Source organism: Punica granatum, chromosome 3 (genome assembly GCF_007655135.1).
Source record: "Punica granatum isolate Tunisia-2019 chromosome 3, ASM765513v2, whole genome shotgun sequence".
NCBI classification, from domain to species: Eukaryota; Viridiplantae; Streptophyta; class Magnoliopsida; order Myrtales; family Lythraceae; genus Punica; species Punica granatum.
Window position 1 is genome coordinate 3,438,174 of NC_045129.1, and position 20,738 is coordinate 3,458,911.

At 40.1% G+C, this 20,738-nt stretch overlaps 2 protein-coding genes and 1 pseudogene across 2 annotated transcripts; all 3 read left to right on the forward strand.

Moving 5' to 3' along the window:
- Positions 1 to 1,515: 1,515 nt before the first annotated feature.
- Positions 1,516 to 2,456, forward strand: LOC116201945 (PRA1 family protein F3-like). The gene has a single exon (XM_031533430.1). It carries the CDS (start codon positions 1,614 to 1,616, stop codon positions 2,181 to 2,183), a length of 570 nt encoding a protein of 189 aa, XP_031389290.1. The 5' UTR covers positions 1,516 to 1,613; the 3' UTR covers positions 2,184 to 2,456.
- Positions 2,457 to 7,538: 5,082 nt separating this feature from the next.
- On the forward strand, positions 7,539 to 14,252 carry LOC116199566 (ABC transporter C family member 8). Its single transcript, XM_031529963.1, has 12 exons — positions 7,539 to 7,680; positions 7,875 to 9,853; positions 10,039 to 10,359; positions 10,575 to 10,661; positions 10,757 to 11,362; positions 11,662 to 11,826; positions 11,919 to 12,213; positions 12,564 to 12,775; positions 12,971 to 13,276; positions 13,354 to 13,417; positions 13,550 to 13,789; positions 13,864 to 14,252. Exons 1-12 carry the CDS (start codon positions 7,656 to 7,658, stop codon positions 13,977 to 13,979), a joined length of 4,416 nt encoding a protein of 1,471 aa, XP_031385823.1. The 5' UTR covers positions 7,539 to 7,655; the 3' UTR covers positions 13,980 to 14,252.
- A 50-nt stretch (positions 14,253 to 14,302) lies between these two features.
- LOC116199476 lies at positions 14,303 to 19,305 on the forward strand (annotated as a pseudogene).
- The last annotated feature ends 1,433 nt before the right edge of the window (positions 19,306 to 20,738 follow it).

Below are 20,738 nucleotides of genomic sequence, written 5' to 3' on the forward strand. Positions count from 1 at the left end.
CTATTAATAAAGTTAGCAACCTTATATTTAAAAAGAAAAAAGAAAAAAAAGCGACGAAAATTCTACAGTATATGTTCGCCTAGTGATATGTTTATCGTGTATTTACAACTCTATGTATCAAGGAAAATATGGGACTCTAAATCTGTATCTTAAAGTTATGTACTTTTCGATATATAAGTGATGATTCAAGCAAAAAGGAGGTGAAGAGTGAAACTGAGTAATATAAAATGATATTGCAGGAAGCAAACTTGCTAGTCCTGTACAGTCTCTCCTATGTCGCTGGCCGGCTGGCTAACATCCTCCCGGAAAACCGACTCGAACCAATATAGTAGGTCCATAGAGATATAAATTGTACCAGTTACAAATATCGATAAGTTAATCGATCCAATTTTTCCATGATCGAGTGTGGATCAAATTGATAATAAGTTACTTGGCGCCCCTACAGCGTTGAGTGTGGCTCTGTCCCATCTGTATCCCTATTTCCTTGTGCTTTGCTTTGGTGCTTTGAGATCTTGAATAGTAGTTGAGGCAATAGTGAGTTTATTTCATATCCCCATACTTTCATGTTTTATTCTTTGGTCTCTTCACTTCTTATTTTTGTCACTCAGATGCTTGGATTCCTCGAAGTTTTTTATTTGCTCCCTCTTTCGGGAACTAAATAGATATGCTTCCTAGGTTTCATATGACAAAGCGCAGCCTAATCTCGTAGAAAACTATGAAGCTGACGGGATTGGTAAGATGAATGAGAAGGTGTAGAGACTAAAAATGGAAGATCTCGAGAATAAGAAAATATCAAATTTTTACTTTTCCTGAACATTTTCTAATTGATGAATCAGCTCAAGACATCATAAAAAAAAATGATAAACCTACCGATTTACATGATGAATTAGTAAGTTGAGCCTTGTCGATCCATTTTTCTATTCATTTTGAGTATGATAGTCAATTCCAATTCCAATAGAAAAGACCATTTCAAGTTTTAGGTTTTCTAAGAAAAAGAATTAATGTGTGGCCAATCTCGAACTATATTTAAAGATATTCTTGCCAATTACATCTAATTTATTAGTTATATACAAACTAATGCGTCTAAATTTCGTTTAATATCCTCTAATAGTTCTTACCGGATCAAATTCTTCCTCCAATAGGACCTCGCTCTTTCATGTTAAGCCAATCTTGTCCCCGATGAAAGCACTAGAATTCATGAAAAAGCATAATAATTAAAATATATATGAATAGATACGAGCAAAGTTACTAAAATTAACTGTATCAATACATATATTAAACGTAGCATATAATGATAGCTTGATAGCTTTTATTTTTCATGGACAGTTTTGACTTTTGACAGCTGGACCATGCTGAAAATATCTATCACTATATATTTAAATATAAAGGGAAAAGATTGATATATTTTAAAAAATGGGGAAAGGATTGACCAAAGAAGAAACTTCAGGGAGCGAATTGTAATAACGAAAGATCTTTCCGAGCTTTCACCAGAATTTCAACTTTGCCACTCGCAGTCGAATCCCAAAAAAGCATTACCTCAATCCATTTCCTCATCGACGTCCCTCCCTTCTCTTCCTCTTCCTAGCCGGGAAACCCTAAATCACGCCGGCGAGATGACGACGTACGGCACGATTCCGGCGTCCTCGCAGCCGTCGGACTTCCAGTACATCTCCCGGGCGAAGGAGCGCATCAAGGCGGGCCTGGGGGCCCGCCGCCCGTGGAGGCAGATGGCCGACGTCCGCGCGATACGGCTCCCGTCGAGCTTCTCGGACGCCGTCTCCCGGTGCCGGACCAACATCGGCTATTTCCGCATGAACTACGCCATCATCATGCTGCTCATCCTCTTCCTCAGCCTCCTCTGGCACCCGATCTCGCTCATCGTGTTCATCGTCATGATGGCCGCGTGGCTCTTCCTCTACTTCCTGAGGGACGAGCCGCTGGTCATCTTCCACCGCACGATCGACGACCGGGTCGTGCTGATCATCCTCTCCATCCTCACTATCGTCTTCCTCTTCCTCACCAACGCGACTTGGAACATAATCGCGGCGCTCCTGATCGGAGCGGCGGTGGTCCTCCTCCACTCCGTGTTCAGGAAGACGGACGATCTCACGATGGACGAGGAGGCGGCCGGGTTGATGTCCGGCGTAGGCGTGCCGATCGGAGCTGCCTCATCTTCATCTTAAGTCCCGGGTTTTTTTCCTTTCTCCCCTCTGTTTCTTCCACGGTGGGTTGTACCCATTGAAATTTAAAGCTTCAATTTTTAGGTTTTTTTATTTCCTAAAAGAAAAAACAGTGAGAATTAGAAAATCAGAACGAGATTTCGATTGAAGTTCTTCCCATTGTTGATTTTTCTGAGATTTCGAGTGTATAATTATCGTATGCCAATGGACTTGTGGTCGACAAGCTCTTGCATTTTCTTGGTGCTGGAGACTCACCGGTGCGGTTTGATTGATCAATTGATGCAATTGACAAAATGAGAATGAATGGTTCAGTCCAATTTTGTTGTCGGCACCAACCCAGTCGAGATGGATGCCTTTGCCTTTTGTCTGGTCAAAAGATACTTTGGAAAGGCTGAAGTTCGTTGCCGATCAATCATCAACAATTGTCGACCATGAACCTTCTCGACATTGCTGAGTGCTTGAGATGCTCTCATCGTGGAAATCTATGATTGCATCTTTCTGGCCAATAATTGGCCATTGGCCAACCATTTTGTAAGGGAAAAGCAGAAAAGAAGAAAAGGAAAAAGGGTTTTATTGGGCATTTCCTGACGAAAATTGAATTGAAAATGCCTCTTTTGGTAGGAGGCATTGATCGTAATCAAGCTAAAGGCTAATGACGTTATCGGTTACGATCATTAGCGTTCGTAATCATGTAATGCCCGTCTTTCATTCCTTTAATTAAAACACGAGGAAAGTGACTATCAACATGTCGAAAGCGTCGATGGTCACTTTCGGCATTAATTAAAACGTGTCCAAACACAGCCATGAGAAAACTCCTGACGAAGTCACCGCTCATCCTGCAGCTGTGTGATCTTGGTGCTGGTCGTGCCCCTGAGACGATGCTTGGAGTCGAGACGGGATCATGCCGTGATGTTGTCCCGCATACCCAGCGAACATCCTGCCGTTGCTTACTAGCAGGGTGCGGGGTTTGTGAGGGGACGGGCCTTCGCTTGGTGCAATGAATGTGTGATCTCGATAAAATTGGGCTGGGCCTATGAAGAAACATATACCTTCATAAGGACCTAAAATGCCATGGGCCAAGGCCCGCAAGTACTATCGTGCTACGAAGCAGATTCTGAAGTCCATCAGTCGACAAGAGTTTGATCTTATGCATCCTACTTCTCGAATAAGACTTTATGTTGTCCATACATAAACTCAAATTATGCCTATTCCGAATTCATCGCTAGACGTTTATGATTTTATCTGGAAAAGGATTTATTTCTTAAGAGATGTACTATTGATCTCAGTTGTCACTTCAACTTGTCCTGTAACCCGAAGTTCAAACTTCTCAAAGAGCCACAGTGGCAGGAGAATAACCATGCACGCACCTGGTTGCTGTTAGATTTTGAATAAATGGTATGGAATTATGAATCGTTGAGAACCAAACAGTGCGATAACATGATTGTTGATATGCAGTGCTCCAAGCATGTCCTCTTTTTTGGGCGGAAGATCCAATCATGCTTTCATTAATCATATGATATATATAAATGTAAAGTCGGATAAACATTAGTTTCATATCATTTAGTCCTCTCCCACTTACGTAAATGGCCAGCTACTAATGTCCCATGAGGGCTCCAATTTGTCATTCAATTTTCGTGGCACGGCCAAAACTGCAGGAAAGCTCCTTTTCTTCCAGCAGTAGAGAGGGCCATTGACAAATTACAAATTAAATGATGTTATTTTCTCCAAATATTGCATGAAGCGTTCTCCGTAGCCAACTTTTGCATCAAAAAGGAAACCGATCGAAACTCGACCTGGTGCAACAAGTATACAGTGACGGAACTGGAGTTTGAAGTTATAATAAGCCACGAATTCAGGATCCAAAAAACACGTCATCTCATGCATGCGCATGCTGAAATGATGAAAGGATTTTAAGAGGATGAGATGTGCGGACGTCGATGAAACCCGAATATGTACACTGACACCACGTGCAACTTGAAAGGTATTGTATCAGCTAATATTGAAGTTGAAGCCTGTTAATGTGAGCATGTGCGTGATAATACATCCATTTTTCAGTTACACTTGTGATTTTCCATCGAGTTTTTTAACATACTATGCTTACCAATGCTGGACACTCTCGAACTCCTCGAGAAAGCAAGTTGTTTCTCGTCAATTGTAAGAAATTAGGCTGATAGTCCTAATATAAGAATAGGAAATTCGAAAAGCAAGATCAATGGAAAGTCCCACACTAGAGAGGATCAAACTTAGAACCTCTTACCTCTAGGTCGGCAACTTGTGCCACTCCATTAAATCCCTCACTCATCGAGGAAGGTTAGTTTATGTCGGTGATCTTGCTTTTTGTTGTGCCCAATATTATGTACGGTAGGCAACACATAAGACCCAACAAGTGAATAAGACGAGAATGCAACAATCACTTCTTTCGTAAAGCCAAACAGTCCTAACAGACATTCAAAACGCAGTTAGCTACTCCCCTTTGCCATGCATGAGAGGGAAAAAAGAAATCATCATACAATTACTTTTCATACAAAAGAACAAAAGAGGAAAAAGCATAAAATAACAGTTTTTCTCTTATGGAATCATGCTTGCAGAGAAAACGTGGATTAGACCACTATATCTCTCTCCATCGTTTCCGTCGTCCTCATAATTTTATCAAATGTTTGTGTGTGGGGGGACGGAAATTCCACGAAACACGAAACTATTTGTAACGGTGATATATTATAAATGAGGAAGATGGATGCTCTTTCAAGAGGCAGACAGTTTAGATCGAGACACTTCACGTCTGAAGAGAGAGAGGTCATCGATAGAAAACCTAATGAAGAGGCACGGATAATCCCCGTGTGAATTGGATTGGTCGGGAGCTATTGAACTTATAGATATCAGGATGCGCGCCAAAAAGTAGAGGCAATAGCACAATAGAAGCAGCTCATCTTTTCTAACTCATATACTAAGTTCAGTTCATGAGTTCGATTAATTTGCTCAGACGATTATATCCGCCTTTTTAGTACATAATTGAAATTTGTTTAAGGAATCTAATCCATATGTATATATCATGCCGGCCAGATCTGATGGCAACCCTGATTGACTCAGATCGATGATGATCGAAACCGTCTGGTGGCTTTGGTTACACAAATCGAAAATATTGATAGGACTACATCGGCGGGAGAATTGGAATACTACATTTGATCTACGGTGAAATTTGCCGATTGATTGATTCCAATTATATGCCTTTGTGTGGTCTTAATCAAAGGAAAAATACAAAAACCAATCTTCACTCCACTCCACAAATCCTATTACTCATTCAAAAAGATAATGATTTGTTGTATGATGTCAACTTTTTTTCTTATGACACATATTAAACAAAATCATGATGCCTTTGAGTGTGGCAACGTTATAGTAAGGGCCGTCTCCAACCAGAACTCGAGCTGACAGTCATTCACCAGATATATATATACACATATATATATTATGCTTGACTACATTATAAATATAGTAAATAGGTGGATATTTATGAAGAAAACATACATGGTTGGGCATAACATTTAACATATAATGTTTGAGTTCCTTGAACTGACGAGCCATATCTCATTCAACATCTCATTGAAAAATGTAGTCGCCGCACGTTATTAATTAATATAAGCGACAAGAAGAATTCAACCGTGCACATGCTACGTTTAATAAAGCCTGTTGTACCGTACCGGTGACTCCACCCATATATATATAAGAATCAATGTCCAAACCAGCTGGGTGAATTGGACCATGCCATTCCTGTCCTAGGAATAGAACTATATATAGGAACCAGATATATTTTAGTTCAGTTTATCCATTCTTATGAGATTGAATTTATCTATTCTTCATGGGTAAGAATTACACTTCGAAAAACAACGGAGTAAACATGAAAAAGAAAGAAACACATAACCAACAATTATGACGATTGCTCATGTGGTTAAGACTCCAATTACGAGTTTGTTACGGATTCTGATTGATTTTTTCCTTATGTCACGTGATAAGATACAATCACAAAAGAAATTCTCATCACAACTGGAGAAGTAGCGTCTCTTCTTCGGAATCCTGGTTCTGTAGTGCATTTGCTAAACTTTGTACATATTTTTTTGGAGTTGATCAATGCGAGGATCCACCACGGTTCAATAAAAAAAAAGTCCCTTACCATTTTCAGCCAATATCGTGTCTGCATTGCCTACCACTAGTGTTTTTTCTTTTGAGGGTGACCATGGTTTTTCCCATACCAGCCACGAAAAAAACATCGGACCCAGATTAAGATACGTATGAATATGCACGTCTTAATTTAAAACAATGACAAGTACGCACAATTTTGTCTTCAACGGACATTGTCCACACAGTGCACCGAACAGAGACTGGGAACCTGCTGCTTACGGACCTGCTATTTCCGGAACTTAAAATTACGCTTACACCCCCAGATCCGCTGCATTATTTTATTTTTATTTTTTAGTTTTTGGAGATCCAGATCCATGGCAGGCTTCCATACCTCAATTAAATGGTCCTCGAAACAAGATGTACGTGTGAGAATCCACGCTCTTTCGAATCGATTATTGAGTCGATAAATTTTTTTCAGTGTATACTTAAGTATTCGGAGGTCCAATAAACTTCAATTAATTTAGTTCGAGTCGAATTGGTCCTTATTAATGGGTAAAACTATCACAACAAAAGTTTTTTTTATTAACAAGACTTGAACCTAACGCATTTTGCTTCAGGGCAACAAGCGTCAAATCGCATGAATTAACTCTTTTTTTATTGAATCAATATAATTATCATTAAATATATAAAGGAACCAGATAACAAGATGAGAAAGCGCCATAATACCCCTTTTATAAAAAGTTCAGGACTCTTTGATTGCTCGAATAATTCATATGATTAACGAAATTGTGATCACATTTAATTATCATATTGACAAGTAAAAAAGAAAGAGACTTTTTTATTCGTAAATAACCATAAAATAGTTTTAAAAATAAAAATAAAAATCATGATTTCAAAATATAATAATAATAATAATAATAATAATAATAATAACAATGACAATAATAATAAATATTAAGCACAATCTCAAAAAAAAGTTCTTTCAATAAATTAAAAAATTTATTCGTAAACGTCGAAAATTAAAATTTCTTAACATTTTTACATACCGGAGCTAAACGCGAGCCTACACCTCGTAGTTTATTAAGGAGGTTGAGTAGCTGAAGAGCGAGGATCGTTGAGGTCCAGGTTCCGCAAGGTGCCAACCCGCATGGACAGTGACGTGGATGACCTAATTTCTTACGTAATTTCCTAATCCTTTGGAACATAAAAGGGACAATTAATCAATTTCTTGTTTATGTGGAATCTGTTTGATTATATGTTCAGGTCCTAGATTTCGGCTAACTTCAGTTATATAAGTCATACACCAGTGAGCTTTCACTTAGTAGGCTCTCCACAGGGAAAGCCGAAACCCGGGACTCCAAGATGGCTCTCCTCCGGAGCTTCTCTGGTACGAACTGGCCTAGATATATCCCTTCAGGCTCCATCACTTCATTACCATGTTTGCTTTCATTTGGATTTTCCATATTTGTTTCTGCTCTCCTCCTATAAAGTGAAGGGGTGTAGTCAAACTTGCCTTTGTGGGCTGCTCGTTGCTTTGATGCGCATTTCATGAATTTCTGCCTTCTTTTGGAATGTCTGCAGGTATGTTTTCATGGATGTGTGATGGAGAGGAATTCAATCTGGGCTCTTCCTGCAGTCAGAGAAGCATACTGGAAGCGGTAAATCTGCTGTTCATCTCGGCTTTCTTCGTCTCACTTCTCAGGACTGCCATCAAGAAACAGTCCAGGATCGATGAGATTAACTACAAGAGGGATTGGGTATCCGTTCTAGTCTCCATCTTGTGTGCTCTCATCAGCCTGCCAATCTTCGGTCTCTCCCTGTGGACTCTGATATCGGAAAAGACTGACCGCACAGGTCTCTCCAGCTGGTTGCTCTGCTTTCTCAAAGGGCTCTCATGGGCTTCCCTGAGCCTTTCCTTGGTTGTCGTCCGAAGAACCAAATGGATGAAAGCTCTTTGTACTGTTTGGTGGTTTTCATTCTCTTTTCTCATCACTGCTCTGAACATCGAGACATTATTGAACAGCCAAAGTTTTGGAATTCTCGACTCTATCTCTTGGCCCGTGTGCTTTCTTCTTCTTGTTTGTGCTTTCCGGAATTATACAATTCCCATCCATCAACCTGCCCTCGACCCAAAACTCTCCGAACCTTTGCTGGTCTCTGAACCCGAAGGGAGAAAATCAGAATTGGGTTATGCTAGTTTTCTCAGCAAGCTGGTGTTCTGTTGGGTTAACCCTTTTCTAAAGTCCGGTTACTTGAAACCGCTCGAGTTCGAGGATATCCCTAATCTTGTCTCTGAAGATGAAGCCAATCTTACATACCAGAACTTTGCTCGAACTTGGAATTCACTTACGAAAGAAGGAAGTTCAACATCAGAAACCAATATGGGCAACTTGGTCATCAAGGCCATAATAAGAGTTCACTTGAAAGAGAACATCCTCATAGGTTTCTATGCATTTCTCCGAACAATCTCCCTTGCAGTTTCTCCTCTAATTCTATATGCGTTCATTAATTATTCAAGTCAGGATGAGGAAGAGAATAATCTCTCTCAGGGATTTATCATAGTTGGGTGTTTGATTGTTTCGAAGTTAGTAGAGTCCTTGTCTCAGAGGCACTGGTTCTTTGGATCCAGAAGGTCTGGGATGAGGATGAGGTCAGCCCTAATGGCTGCTCTCTACGAGAAGCAGCTGAAGCTCTCAAGCTTGGGAAGGAGGAGGCACTCCACTGGAGAGATTGTAAATTACATTGCTGTGGACGCGTATCGGATGGGAGAGTTCCCCTGGTGGTTCCATTCAATATGGAGCTTCACCTTCCAACTTTTCTTATCGATTGGAATACTCTTCCTAGTCATCGGGATTGGAGCCCTACCAGGTCTGGTCCCACTCTTCATCTTTGGGCTACTGAATGTTCCGTTTGCGAAGGTTCTGCAGAACTGCCAGACAAAGTTCATGAATGCGCAAGATGAGAGACTCAGAGCCACTTCAGAGATACTCAACAACGTGAAGATCATAAAGCTCCAATCTTGGGAGGAGAAGTTCAAGAAGTCAATCGACTCGAGAAGGGATGAGGAGTTCAAGTGGTTAACAGAATCACAGCTCAAAAGAGCCTATGGGACTGCGCTCTATTGGATGTCCCCAACGGTGATATCCTCGGTTATCTTCCTTGGATGTGTCCTCCTAGGAAGCGCCCCATTGGATGCTGGGACGATTTTCACGGTCCTAGCTACTCTACGGGTCATTGCAGAGCCTGTAAGGATGATCCCTGAGGCCCTATCAGCTTTAATCCAAGTCAAAGTCTCATTTGATCGGATTAACACGTTTTTGTTGGACGATGAGCTGAAGGGTGACAGGATGAAGAATAATATGTCTTCAAGTTCTGACACGAGTGTGGAGATAACATCAGGAAATTTCACTTGGAACACAGAATCGGCATGTTCTACAATCCGGAACATTGATTTTGAAGTCAAAGTTGGGCAGAAGATCGCAGTTTGTGGGCCTGTTGGGGCTGGGAAGTCATCCCTCTTGTACGCTATACTAGGAGAGATCGTCAAAACTTCCGGAACTGTGAGTTGAGAAATTCTGTTTTATGTTATTAATTTGGTGTTATGCACCAGATTTGTCGGTACGGAACATCTTGAATGCACGTTTTATCCATTTTGTGTGAAAAAACAGTGAATTTTTTTCCTAAATATTGGGAATTAGATTGGGCTATTAAATGGTGTAAATTGATCTTTTCGCTCTGTACACAGGTGAGTGTAAAAGGACCTATTGCATATGTCTCGCAAGCTGCCTGGATACAGAGCGGTACAGTTCGTGACAACATACTCTTTGGGAAGCCGATGGATGAGGAGAGATACGAGAAAGCTATAAAATCGTGCGCATTGGATAAGGATATTAGCATCTTTGATCACGGAGACCTCACAGAGATTGGGCAGAGAGGGATCAACATGAGTGGAGGACAGAAACAGAGGATCCAACTCGCACGAGCAGTCTACAATGATGCAGATATCTATCTTCTAGACGATCCTTTTAGCGCAGTGGATGCTCACACAGCTGCTGCATTGTTCAAGGTAAATAAATTTTACAAGATGGACCATTTTAGTAGGAAAGAATCAGCAGAAAGGAATAATTACTTGGAAGTGGTTACTGAAACTCTGAATATTAATATACACCAAGTAATTTGCCTTTCCAGGAGCTAAGCATAACCTGCTCTAATTGCATTAATTATTTTAAAGATCAGTTGCAATGGGGATATCAACTTGAGACCATTGTTATGTGATTGCAGGACTGTGTCATGTCTGCACTAGCAGAGAAGACTGTCATTCTGGTGACTCATCAAGTGGAATTCCTTTCTGAAGTCGATCGGATTATGGTGAAATTCCTGAACTTTTCCAATTTTAGATCACGTGATCTGAGTATCTTTCATGGCATCCTTAAATTTAAGTAGATGCTTTTTGCACTTTTAAGGTCATGGAAGGAGGGGAGATCACACATTCCGGGAGCTACCAGGAGTTATTCACTGCAGGAACCACATTCGAACAGCTCGTGAACGCTCATAAAGAAGCAATAACAACATTAGAACCTGCAAATAACTCAGAAATGAAAGAGAAGCTTTATCATCAGCCACCTCCTAAAGTGACTAAGAACGAGGGTGGGGACGAGATTTCTGACAAGGGCCTGCAGGGGGTGGGACCACAGTTGACGGAGGAAGAAGAGACGGAGATTGGAGATGTTGGGTTGAAGCCATTCTTTGACTACTTCCAAGTCTCGAGGGCGGCAGTCCTTTTACTACTGGCGACAGCTGCTCAATTTGCATTTGTCGTGTTTCAGGCTGCGGCTACTTACTGGCTTGCCGTGGCGATTCAATTTCCCGATATGAAGAGTAATATTATAATTGGGGTGTATACCGGGATTTCAACTCTCAGCGCGGTCTTTGTGTATCTGAGGTCATTCATTGCAGCCCATATGGGATTGAGGGCCTCAAAGGCCTTCTTCTCGGGCTTCAATAACGCAATCTTCAGGGCCCCGATGCTCTTCTTTGACTCCACTCCAGTAGGGAGAATCCTGACCCGGGTAGCTATACCATTCATCTTTCTCATTCGGAAAACCATTTGATGAGGCTCAGTTTGGCAGCGGCAAACATAACCAATTTGAACTCCATAATAGTAGGAGGCCTGACTATTTCTTTTTTTTTTTTTTATCAATGACACGAGGAAAATGGAAGAATTGGAACAGTTTTTCATGACAAATAGATTGGTTTCCTGATTTTTTGCAGTTTAGTAGCACTCGGCACTTTGGAGTGAAGCCTAGACAACAGACAATGCTATACGTATATTCTGATTGTTCTTGATATTGACATCCTCTTCTTGTAGGCTTCCTCCGACTTGAGCGTTTTGGACTTTGACATACCCTTCACTATCATCTTCATCATATCTTCCGGTCTGGAGCTTATTGGTACAATCGCGATCATGGCATTGGTCACGTGGCAAGTCCTGATCGTCGCAATCCTGGCTGGCATAGCATCAAAGTACGTTCAGGTGGGTTCCAATCATGACATGCCCTTTTTACTTGTTGTCATATTTCTGTTATGATGAGAATTTTGTGGAACTAAAAGGATTTATCCTTTCAGGATTATTACTTGGCCTCAGCCAGGGAACTGATGAGGATCAATGGGACAACAAAGGCCCCTGTGATGAGTTACACGGCTGAGACATCCCTAGGGGCAGTAACTGTCCGAGCTTTCAACATGGTAGACCGATTTTTTGGCAATTTTCTGAACCTGATAGATAAGGATGCAAAGCTCTTTTTCCACTCAAATGCCGTGATGGAGTGGCTGATTCTGAGGATTGAAGCTCTTCAGTATGTGACACTATGCACAGCAGCAGTCTTCCTGGTTTTGCTTCCTAAAGGAAATGTAACCACAGGTATCGAAGCTGGCGCCTCAAAAAATTTCCTCTCTGAGGAACGTTCAGGTTCCTCATAGAAATTAGGAGAACTCCGATTTCCATTTCCATGGAGAGTTTGAGACACTATTCCCTTGTTTCATTCCAAAATGCTCTGAACTAACTTATGCGAATCTTAGCTTCGTTCCATTTCCACGGAAAGTTTAAAACACTATTTCCTTCTTTCAGCTATTTTATGTTCTAATTTTCTTGAAAATGGTACTGTTTGAAAATGTTCTTTTTTTCCACCAAGGTAAAAACTGAAAATACTTCGGAAATTTAAGGCCAATTTCTTCTAAACAATATGTTATGTGTATGTATTCTCTGCACAGGGCTCGTGGGACTCTCTCTTTCCTATGCACTCTCGTTGACAAATACGCAAGTCTTTTGGACCCGGTGGTATTGCTACTTATCAAACTACATAGTTTCTGTTGAGCGGATCAAACAGTTCATGCACATTCCATCTGAGCCCGAAGCAATTGTGGAGGATCACAGACCTTCTTTGTGGCCTTCAAAGGGTAGGATTGAGCTTGAAGACCTGAAGGTAAAGAACCAATTTTTTCCCAAAAAGTTCCAGGCCCATCTAATCTGCTGCAGAATCAAGATTATGAAAAATTAGCGGCCACCTGTAATCTTATTGAGTCTGGATTTCTTTCCCCTTTTTCCCATTAAGAGAGTCCAGGAACTGTTCTGGGATCTCTAACTATATTTTCTTTTGTTCAATTTTGATTGGTTTCAGCTCCGTTATCGTCCAAACGCGCCTTTGGTTCTGAAGGGAATCTCGTGCATATTCAAGGAAGGGAGTCGAGTGGGAGTTGTAGGTAGGACAGGAAGTGGGAAGACAACCCTGATAAGCGCTTTGTTCCGATTAGTGGATCCTGCGAGTGGGCGAATATGTGTTGACGGGATCGATATTACTTCGATTGGATTGAAGGACTTGAGAATGAAATTGAGTATAATCCCTCAGGAGCCGACTCTCTTCAGGGGGAGTGTTAGGACTAACATGGATCCTCTAGGACTCTCCTCCGACCATGAGATCTGGGAGGTGAGCTAAGTATAATACCTCAAGAAAGTGTTAAACACATTTCCTATTCAACCTGTGATTTCTTGTGTTGTTGTTAGGCTTTAGAAAAGTGTCAGCTGAAAGCAACAATCAGCACCCTTCCCAATCAGCTGGATGCTTCTGGTGAGTCTCTTTTGCCGCACATTCAGTTTACGGAAGCTATTTCCATATAAGAGTACCCTAAAAAAAGATTATTCGGAACTTGGATTCAATTGACCTCCTGGAGGAAATAAATTTTCGAATGTACTGCAACAGTGAGCGACGAGGGGGAGAACTGGAGCGTGGGGCAAAGGCAGCTGTTCTGCCTTGGGAGAGTGCTCTTGAGAAAGAACAGAATCCTAGTCCTGGATGAAGCAACCGCCTCAATTGATTCCGCCACTGATGCAGTCCTTCAAAGAGTAATCCGCCAGGACTTCTTGGAGTGCACGGTTATCACGGTTGCTCATAGGGTCCCGACTGTCATAGACAGCGACATGGTCATGGTCCTCTCTTTCGGTAAGTCTACCCGTCATCTCTTATCAGGATCTTCACAGTTTTAATGATTCTTATATTGATTTTTCATTTTCCAGGAAGAATGGTGGAATATGATGAACCTTGGAAGCTTATGGAAAGCAATTCCTACTTCTCCAAGCTTGTGGAGGAATACTGGTCAAGTTGCCGAAAGAATTTTCCACCAAAAGCATAGTCAAATAGCACTACAAATCAGTCTGATGGAAAAGAAGAAAAATAAATTGCACGCGTGGTCCTCATATATTAGGCATTGCAATAAATTATTACCTCAATGTCATAATATAACATTTATGATAAATGCATGTGATTGTACGGAACAGCCGTCAGATATGCGAGTAATTAGTATGTCAGGTCGTGCCAATTTATGTGCAACAACTCATTTTTACGATTCACGGGAGCTGTCCAGCTATACACGAGAGTGTTAATTCGACATTCAAAATTTACCAAATGATGGATTTTTGGACTCGTATATATGTGCATCCTAAGAAGTGTAAGCTTATGAAGGTGAAGGAGTATATATATGTGCGCGCGCGCGTGGTTTTATTTATATGTGAAGGTGAAGGAATTTATAAGTGAATGATATATATGAAGGTGAAGAAATATATAAGTTCATTTATTTTAAACTCGATAAGGTTTTCTGACAGTATAGTACCTATGCGGAAAAATCAATTTTTGGGAAATCAAGTTGGGAGGACAGACTAATTAGCTTTAACAAGTCAATCCACCCGTGCTTTGCGCAAAAATGTTATATGTGACGTATTTAATTTATTATTTAATTTGATTAAATTTTGATAAGTTTATAATTTACTTCTAGATAATTTTTAAATTAACATTGAATATAAAATACTTATTAAATATAACGCAGTGAACCAACTTTATTAAAATACTTATATATCAAATTTATATATTTTCTAATCAAAATTAATAAGTTTATTTTTCAAAATTAAGGTAACTAATTCGGTTTGTAGTTTCTAAACAAAATTATTTGATTTTTAAAGGGGTCTATTGCATATGTCTCACAAGCTGCGTGGATACAGAGCGGTACGGTTTGTGACAACATACTCTTTGGGAAGCCAGTGGACGATGAGCGATATGAGAAGGCTATAAAATCTAGTGCATTGGATAAGGACATCAGCAGCTTTGATCATGGAGACCTCAGGGAGATTGGGCAGAGAGGGATCAACATGAGTGGAGGACAGAAACAGAGGATCCAGCTCACTTGAGCAGTCGATAGTGATGCCGATATATATCTTCTTGATGATCCTTCTGGCGCTTTGGATGCTCACACAGCTGCTGCATTGTTCAAATTAAGAAAATCTATAAGATGACCATTTAATAGAAAAATTAACAGAAAGTAAATTACTTGGAAGTGATTGCTCAAACTTGGAATAGTAATAATAATATACAAATAGTAGTTTGGCCATAACTTGCTCTAATAGCATTGGATTATTTGAAAGATCAGTCTCTAACATCGTCATGTGGTTGCAGGACTGCGTCATGTCTGCATTGGCACAGAAGACTATCATTCTGGTGACTCAACAAGCAGAATTCCTTTCTGAAGTCGATCAGATTATGGTGAGTTTCCTACAATTTTCCAATTGTAGATCACATGATCTGAGTATCTTTCATGGTATCCTCAAATTTAAGTAGATGCATTTTGAACTTTTAAGGTCATGGAAGGAGGGGAGATCCCACATTCCAGGAGCTACCAGGAGTTATTGACTGCAGGAACCACATTCGAATAGCTCGTGAGCGCTCATAAAGAAGCAATAACAACATTAGAACCTGCAAATAACTCAGAACTGAAGGAGAAACTTTATCATCAGCCACCTCCTGAAGTGACTAAGAACAACAGTGGGGCCGATATTTCTGACGAGGGCCAGCAGGGGTTGGGACCACAGTTGACGGAGGAAGAAGAGAGGGAGATTGGAGATGTTGGGTTGAGGCCATTCCTCGACTACTTCCAAGTCTCAAGAGGGACAGTCCTTTAACTATTGGCCACAGCTGCTCAATTTGCATTTGTCGTGTTTCAGGCTGTGGCTACTTACTGGCTTGCCATGGCGGTTTGATTTCCCGATATCAAGAGTAGTATTTAGATTGGGGTATATACCGGGATTTCAACTGTCATCGCAGTCTGTGTGCATCTGAGGCCCTTCATTGCAACCCATATAGGATTGAGGACCTCGAAGGCCTTCTTCTCGGGTTTCAATAATGCGATCTTCAGGGCTCCGATGCTCTTCTTTGACTCCACTCCAGTCGGGAGGATCCTGACCGAGGTAGCTATGCCGTTTATCTCTCGTTCAGAAAATCATTTGATTTAGGCTCAATTTGGCAGTAGCAAACATAACCAATTTGAACGTACTAATAACAGGAGGCCTAAATATTTCTTCTTATTTATTTATGGGACGAGAAAAATGAAAAAACTGGAAGAATTGGAGCATTTTTTCAGCACAAATAGATCGGTTTTTAATGTAACACTCTGCACTTTGGAACGAAGCCTAGACAACAAACGATATATTGTTCTTCGAAATTTGTATCCTATTCTTATCTTGTAGGCTTCCTCGGACTTGAGCATTTTGCACTTTCACACACCCTTCGCAATCATCTTCATCATATCTTCCAGTCTGGATCTCACAGCTATAATTGCGATCATGGCATCAGTCAAGTGGCAAGTCCTGATCATCGCGATCCTGGCTGGCATAGCATCAAAATACTTTCAATTTGGTTCCAACCATGACATGCCCTTTATCCTTTGAGTGTGTCTGCTATAAGGAGGCTCCTTAAAAGCTCACTTTTAAGGATGCTATACAAAAAATTAACAAGATTCTTGCTAGTTTTCTTACAAAACTTGTTATTTAACAAAAATCTTGTTATATTAAAATTTACAAATTTCTTACAAAATAATACACCATTCTTGCGAGTAAGTATTCAAAAAATAATAAGTTTTTTGTTAAATAATGTTGCGACTAATGTACGATAGTAGAAGACAATATGAACGAAAAAGAAAACAAAAGTGACTCACGGAATTGATTACCCAGTTCGTCAGTAATTCTGACTACGTCTGGGGGCGCCACCAAGCTAGGTATATCCACTGATTTTTCTGAGTTTTTTGGTTACAAGAGATATAAACTGCTATTTAAAGGGAACAAACCCTAATTACATCCCAAATGGGCCGAATACAATATTTAACAAGAAAACTTACAGACAAGCATCCGATACATAGTGCAAGATAACTAGTTACTCAATAAGAGTCTTGTTAAATTTTCCAATAATAAGTTTCTTATAAAAGAATGTGTCATCTTATTAGAAGATAGTTCATTGAAAGGTGTTTGGTACACAGCAACGTGGCGCACTTCGATTGGCCTTTGCAAACTCCCCCTTCTAAGGAGGCCCCAAACTGAAGATAAACCCGTTAACTTTCCTGTTTCATAATGATGAGAATTTTGTTGGAACTACGAAGACTTCTCCTTTCAGGATTATTATTTGGCCTCAGCCAGGGAACTGATAAGGATCAATGGGACGACAAAGGCCCCTGTGATGAGTTACGCGGCTGAGACATCCCCAGGGGTGGTTACTGTCCGAGCTTTCAACATGGTGGACCGATTTTTTGGCAATTTTCTGAACCTGATAGATAAGGGCGCAAAGCTCTTTTTCCACTCAAATGCTGTGATGGAGTGGTTGATTCTGAGGATTGAAGCTCTTCGGTATGCGATACTATGCACAGCAGCAGTCTTCCTGGTTTTGCTTCCTGAAGGAAATGTAACCACAGGTACCGAAGCTGCCGCCTCAAAAAATTTCCTGTCTGAGGAACGTTCGAGTTCCTTATAGAAATGAGCACTCCAATTTCCATTTCCATGGAAAGTTTCAAACACTATTTCCTTGTTCTATTCCAAAATGCTCTGAACCGACTTATGCGAATCTTAGCTCTGTTCCATTTCCATGGGAAGTTAAAGACACTATATATCCTTCTTTCTATTTTCTGTTCTAATTTGTTTGAAAATGATCTTGTTTTCCGTGAAAGTGAAAGCTGAATATACTTTGGAAATTTAAGGCCGATTCGTCTAAACAAAATATGTTATCTGTATGTAATCTCTGCACAGGGCTCGTGGGACTCTCTCTTTCCTACGCACTCTCGTTGACAAATACACAAGTTGTTTGGACCCGGTGGTATTGCCACTTATCAAACTACGTAGTTTCTGTCAAGCGGATCAAACAGTTCATGCACGTTCTATCTGAGCCCCAAGCAATTGTGGAGGATCACAGACCTCACTCTTTGTGGCTTTCAAAGGGTAGGATTGAGCTCGAAGACCTAAAGGTACAGTACCACTTTTTTCCATTCCCATTGAATCTGCAGCAGAATCATAATTATGAAAAATTAGGGGCCACCTGTAATCTTATTGAGTCTATTTTTCTTTCCTTTTTTCCCCATCAAGAGGGTCCAAGAACTTTTCGAGGAACTCTTAATATGTTTTCTTTTGTTCAATTTTAATCGGTTTCAGCTCCGTTATCGTCCAAACACGCCTTTGGTTCTGAAGGGAATCACCAGCACATTCAAGGAAGGGAGTAGGGTGGGAGTTGTGGGGAGAACATGAAGTGAGAAGACAACCCTGATAAGCGCTTTGTTCCGATTGGTGGATCCTGTGAGTGGGGGAATATGTATTGACGGGATCAATATTACTTCGATTGGACTGAAGGACTTGAGGATGAAGTTGAGTATAATCCCTCAGGAGCCGACTCTCTTCCGGGGGAGTGTTAGGACTAACATGGATCCTCTAGGACTATACTCCGACCACGAGATCTGGGAGGTGTGATGAGTATAATCCTCGATACAGTGTTCAAACACATTTCCATTTCTCAACCTGTGATTTCCTGTGTTGTTGTTAGGCTTTAGAAAAGTGTCAGCTGAAAGCATCAGCAGCCTTCCGAATCAGCTGGATTCTTGTGGTGAGTCTTTTTAACCGCACTTTCGGTTTACGGAAGCTCTTTTCAAATCATTGTCATCCAAAAAGAATTATTCAGAACTTGGATTCCATTGACCTCCTGGAGGAGATAAATTCTCAAATGCACTGCAACAGTGAGCGACGAGGGGGAGAACTGGAGTGCGGGGCAGAGGCAGTTGTTCTGCCCTGGGAGAGTTCTCTTGAGAAGGAACAGAATCCTAGTCCTGGACGAAGCAACAGCCTCAATTGATTTGGCCACTGATGCGGTCCTTCAGAAAATCATCCGACAGGAATTCTCAGAGTGTACGGTTATCACAGTTGCCCATAAGGTCCCGACTGTCATAAACAGCGACATGGTCATGGTCCTCTCGTTCGGTAAGTCTATCAGTCTTCTCTTATCGGGATCATCACAGTGCTAATGATTCTTTATTGGTTTTTCATTTTCCAGGAAGAATGGTGGAATATGATGAACCTTGGAAGCTTATGGAAAGCGATTCGTACTTCTCCAAGCTTGTGAAGGAATACTGGTCAAGTTGCCGAAAGAATTCCACCAAAACCTAGTCAAATAGCACTACAAATCCGGATGATGGAAAGAAAAAAAATTGCAAGCAGGGTCCGCATATATTAGTCATTGCAATAAATTATTACCTCAATGTCATAATGTAACATTTATGATAAAGCCGTGTAATTGTACAGAACTGCCATCAGATATGCGAGTTAATCAGTATGTCAAGTAGTGTCAATCTTATGTTCAATCTAGGCATATTCATTAAAACGTTAACATGTTTCTGCAACCACGCACTTTTACAGTTCGCGGGAGCTATCTGACTATAAGTGGGAACGTTAATTCGACATTGAAATTTACCAAATTATAGATTTATAGACACGTATATATATGTGCATCCTAGAAGTATAAGTTTATGAAGGTGGAGTATATATGTTTATTTATATATGAAGTTGAAGGAATATGTCTAATGATATATAAACATATATATATATATATATGTGAAGGCGAAGGAATATATAAGTTTATTTATTTTAAACTTGATAGATTTTCTGACAATATAGTGCCGAAGAAATCAATTATTGGGAGAAGCATTGAGAGGACACACTAATAAGCTTTGCAGGTCAACCATCTTTCCGCCGTATACGGACATAATTTTCCATTGTGAGGAGGGGCCTTTGACAAAATTCATCACTTTTACTTGAGCTTTGCCCGGAATATTAAAAACTAAAAGTATAAGTTGTTTCTAATAATTAATCAATGCATAAAGTTGTCTATGCATACATTGGATTATAAACTCTCCAATATGTCATTTATAAAGGACTTATTTTAGAAGCAGAATGAAGAAAATAGTTAATTTGACGATCATAATATCCTGCATGAATATAGTCAACTCAATCATAGCATTTTATGCACATTTTATAATTTCACCACGATGTACTAGGCAACCCCGTTCACACCATTCATAGAATGTAGAAAATTACGTAAATTATTACCATATATAGAAATAATCTCACCAGGATGACCAAGCAATATGGTTTACGTCATCCATAGGCTCCTAATATATATGCACAAAATTACATAAAATATGACCATTTATGAAAAAAATGACTGATTTTTTCATTCAAAAAGTTCAAAAAAATCCAGAGTTATTGATTGATGGTGTGCTATTCTACACCTAGATTTTATGGGCATAGTATATTAGAAAAACGAAATATATGTAACGTACTTCCATTAAATCCAATGAAAATTTTATGCATATATGAATTGAATATGGATATTAAACTAATAGTATCATATATTCAGAGCATCCATGAATGTGAGAAAATAATGTATCAAATTCAATGAATTAACTTAAGAAATGGATGGATATACCGGTCTCTTTTTTAGAAATTTAATTTTTTGAGCAGGCCAAGAAGCAATTAACCACAAATTGAAGGTTTGCAAAGGATGACGTCTCATAAGTGCTTTTCGCCTTTTATATATTATA

Bases quoted from the DNA above. Each gene is read 5' to 3' on its own strand.
- LOC116201945 (XM_031533430.1), top strand. From the start codon at position 1,614: ATGACGACGTACGGCACGATTCCGGCGTCCTCGCAGCCGTCGGACTTC.
- LOC116199566 (XM_031529963.1), top strand. From the start codon at position 7,656: ATGGCTCTCCTCCGGAGCTTCTCTG. The intron at 7,681-7,874 runs GTACGAACTGGC...GAATGTCTGCAG, and splicing joins TCTCCTCCGGAGCTTCTCTG to GTATGTTTTCATGGATGTGT. The intron at 12,214-12,563 runs GTATCGAAGCTG...TTCTCTGCACAG, and splicing joins TAAAGGAAATGTAACCACAG to GGCTCGTGGGACTCTCTCTT.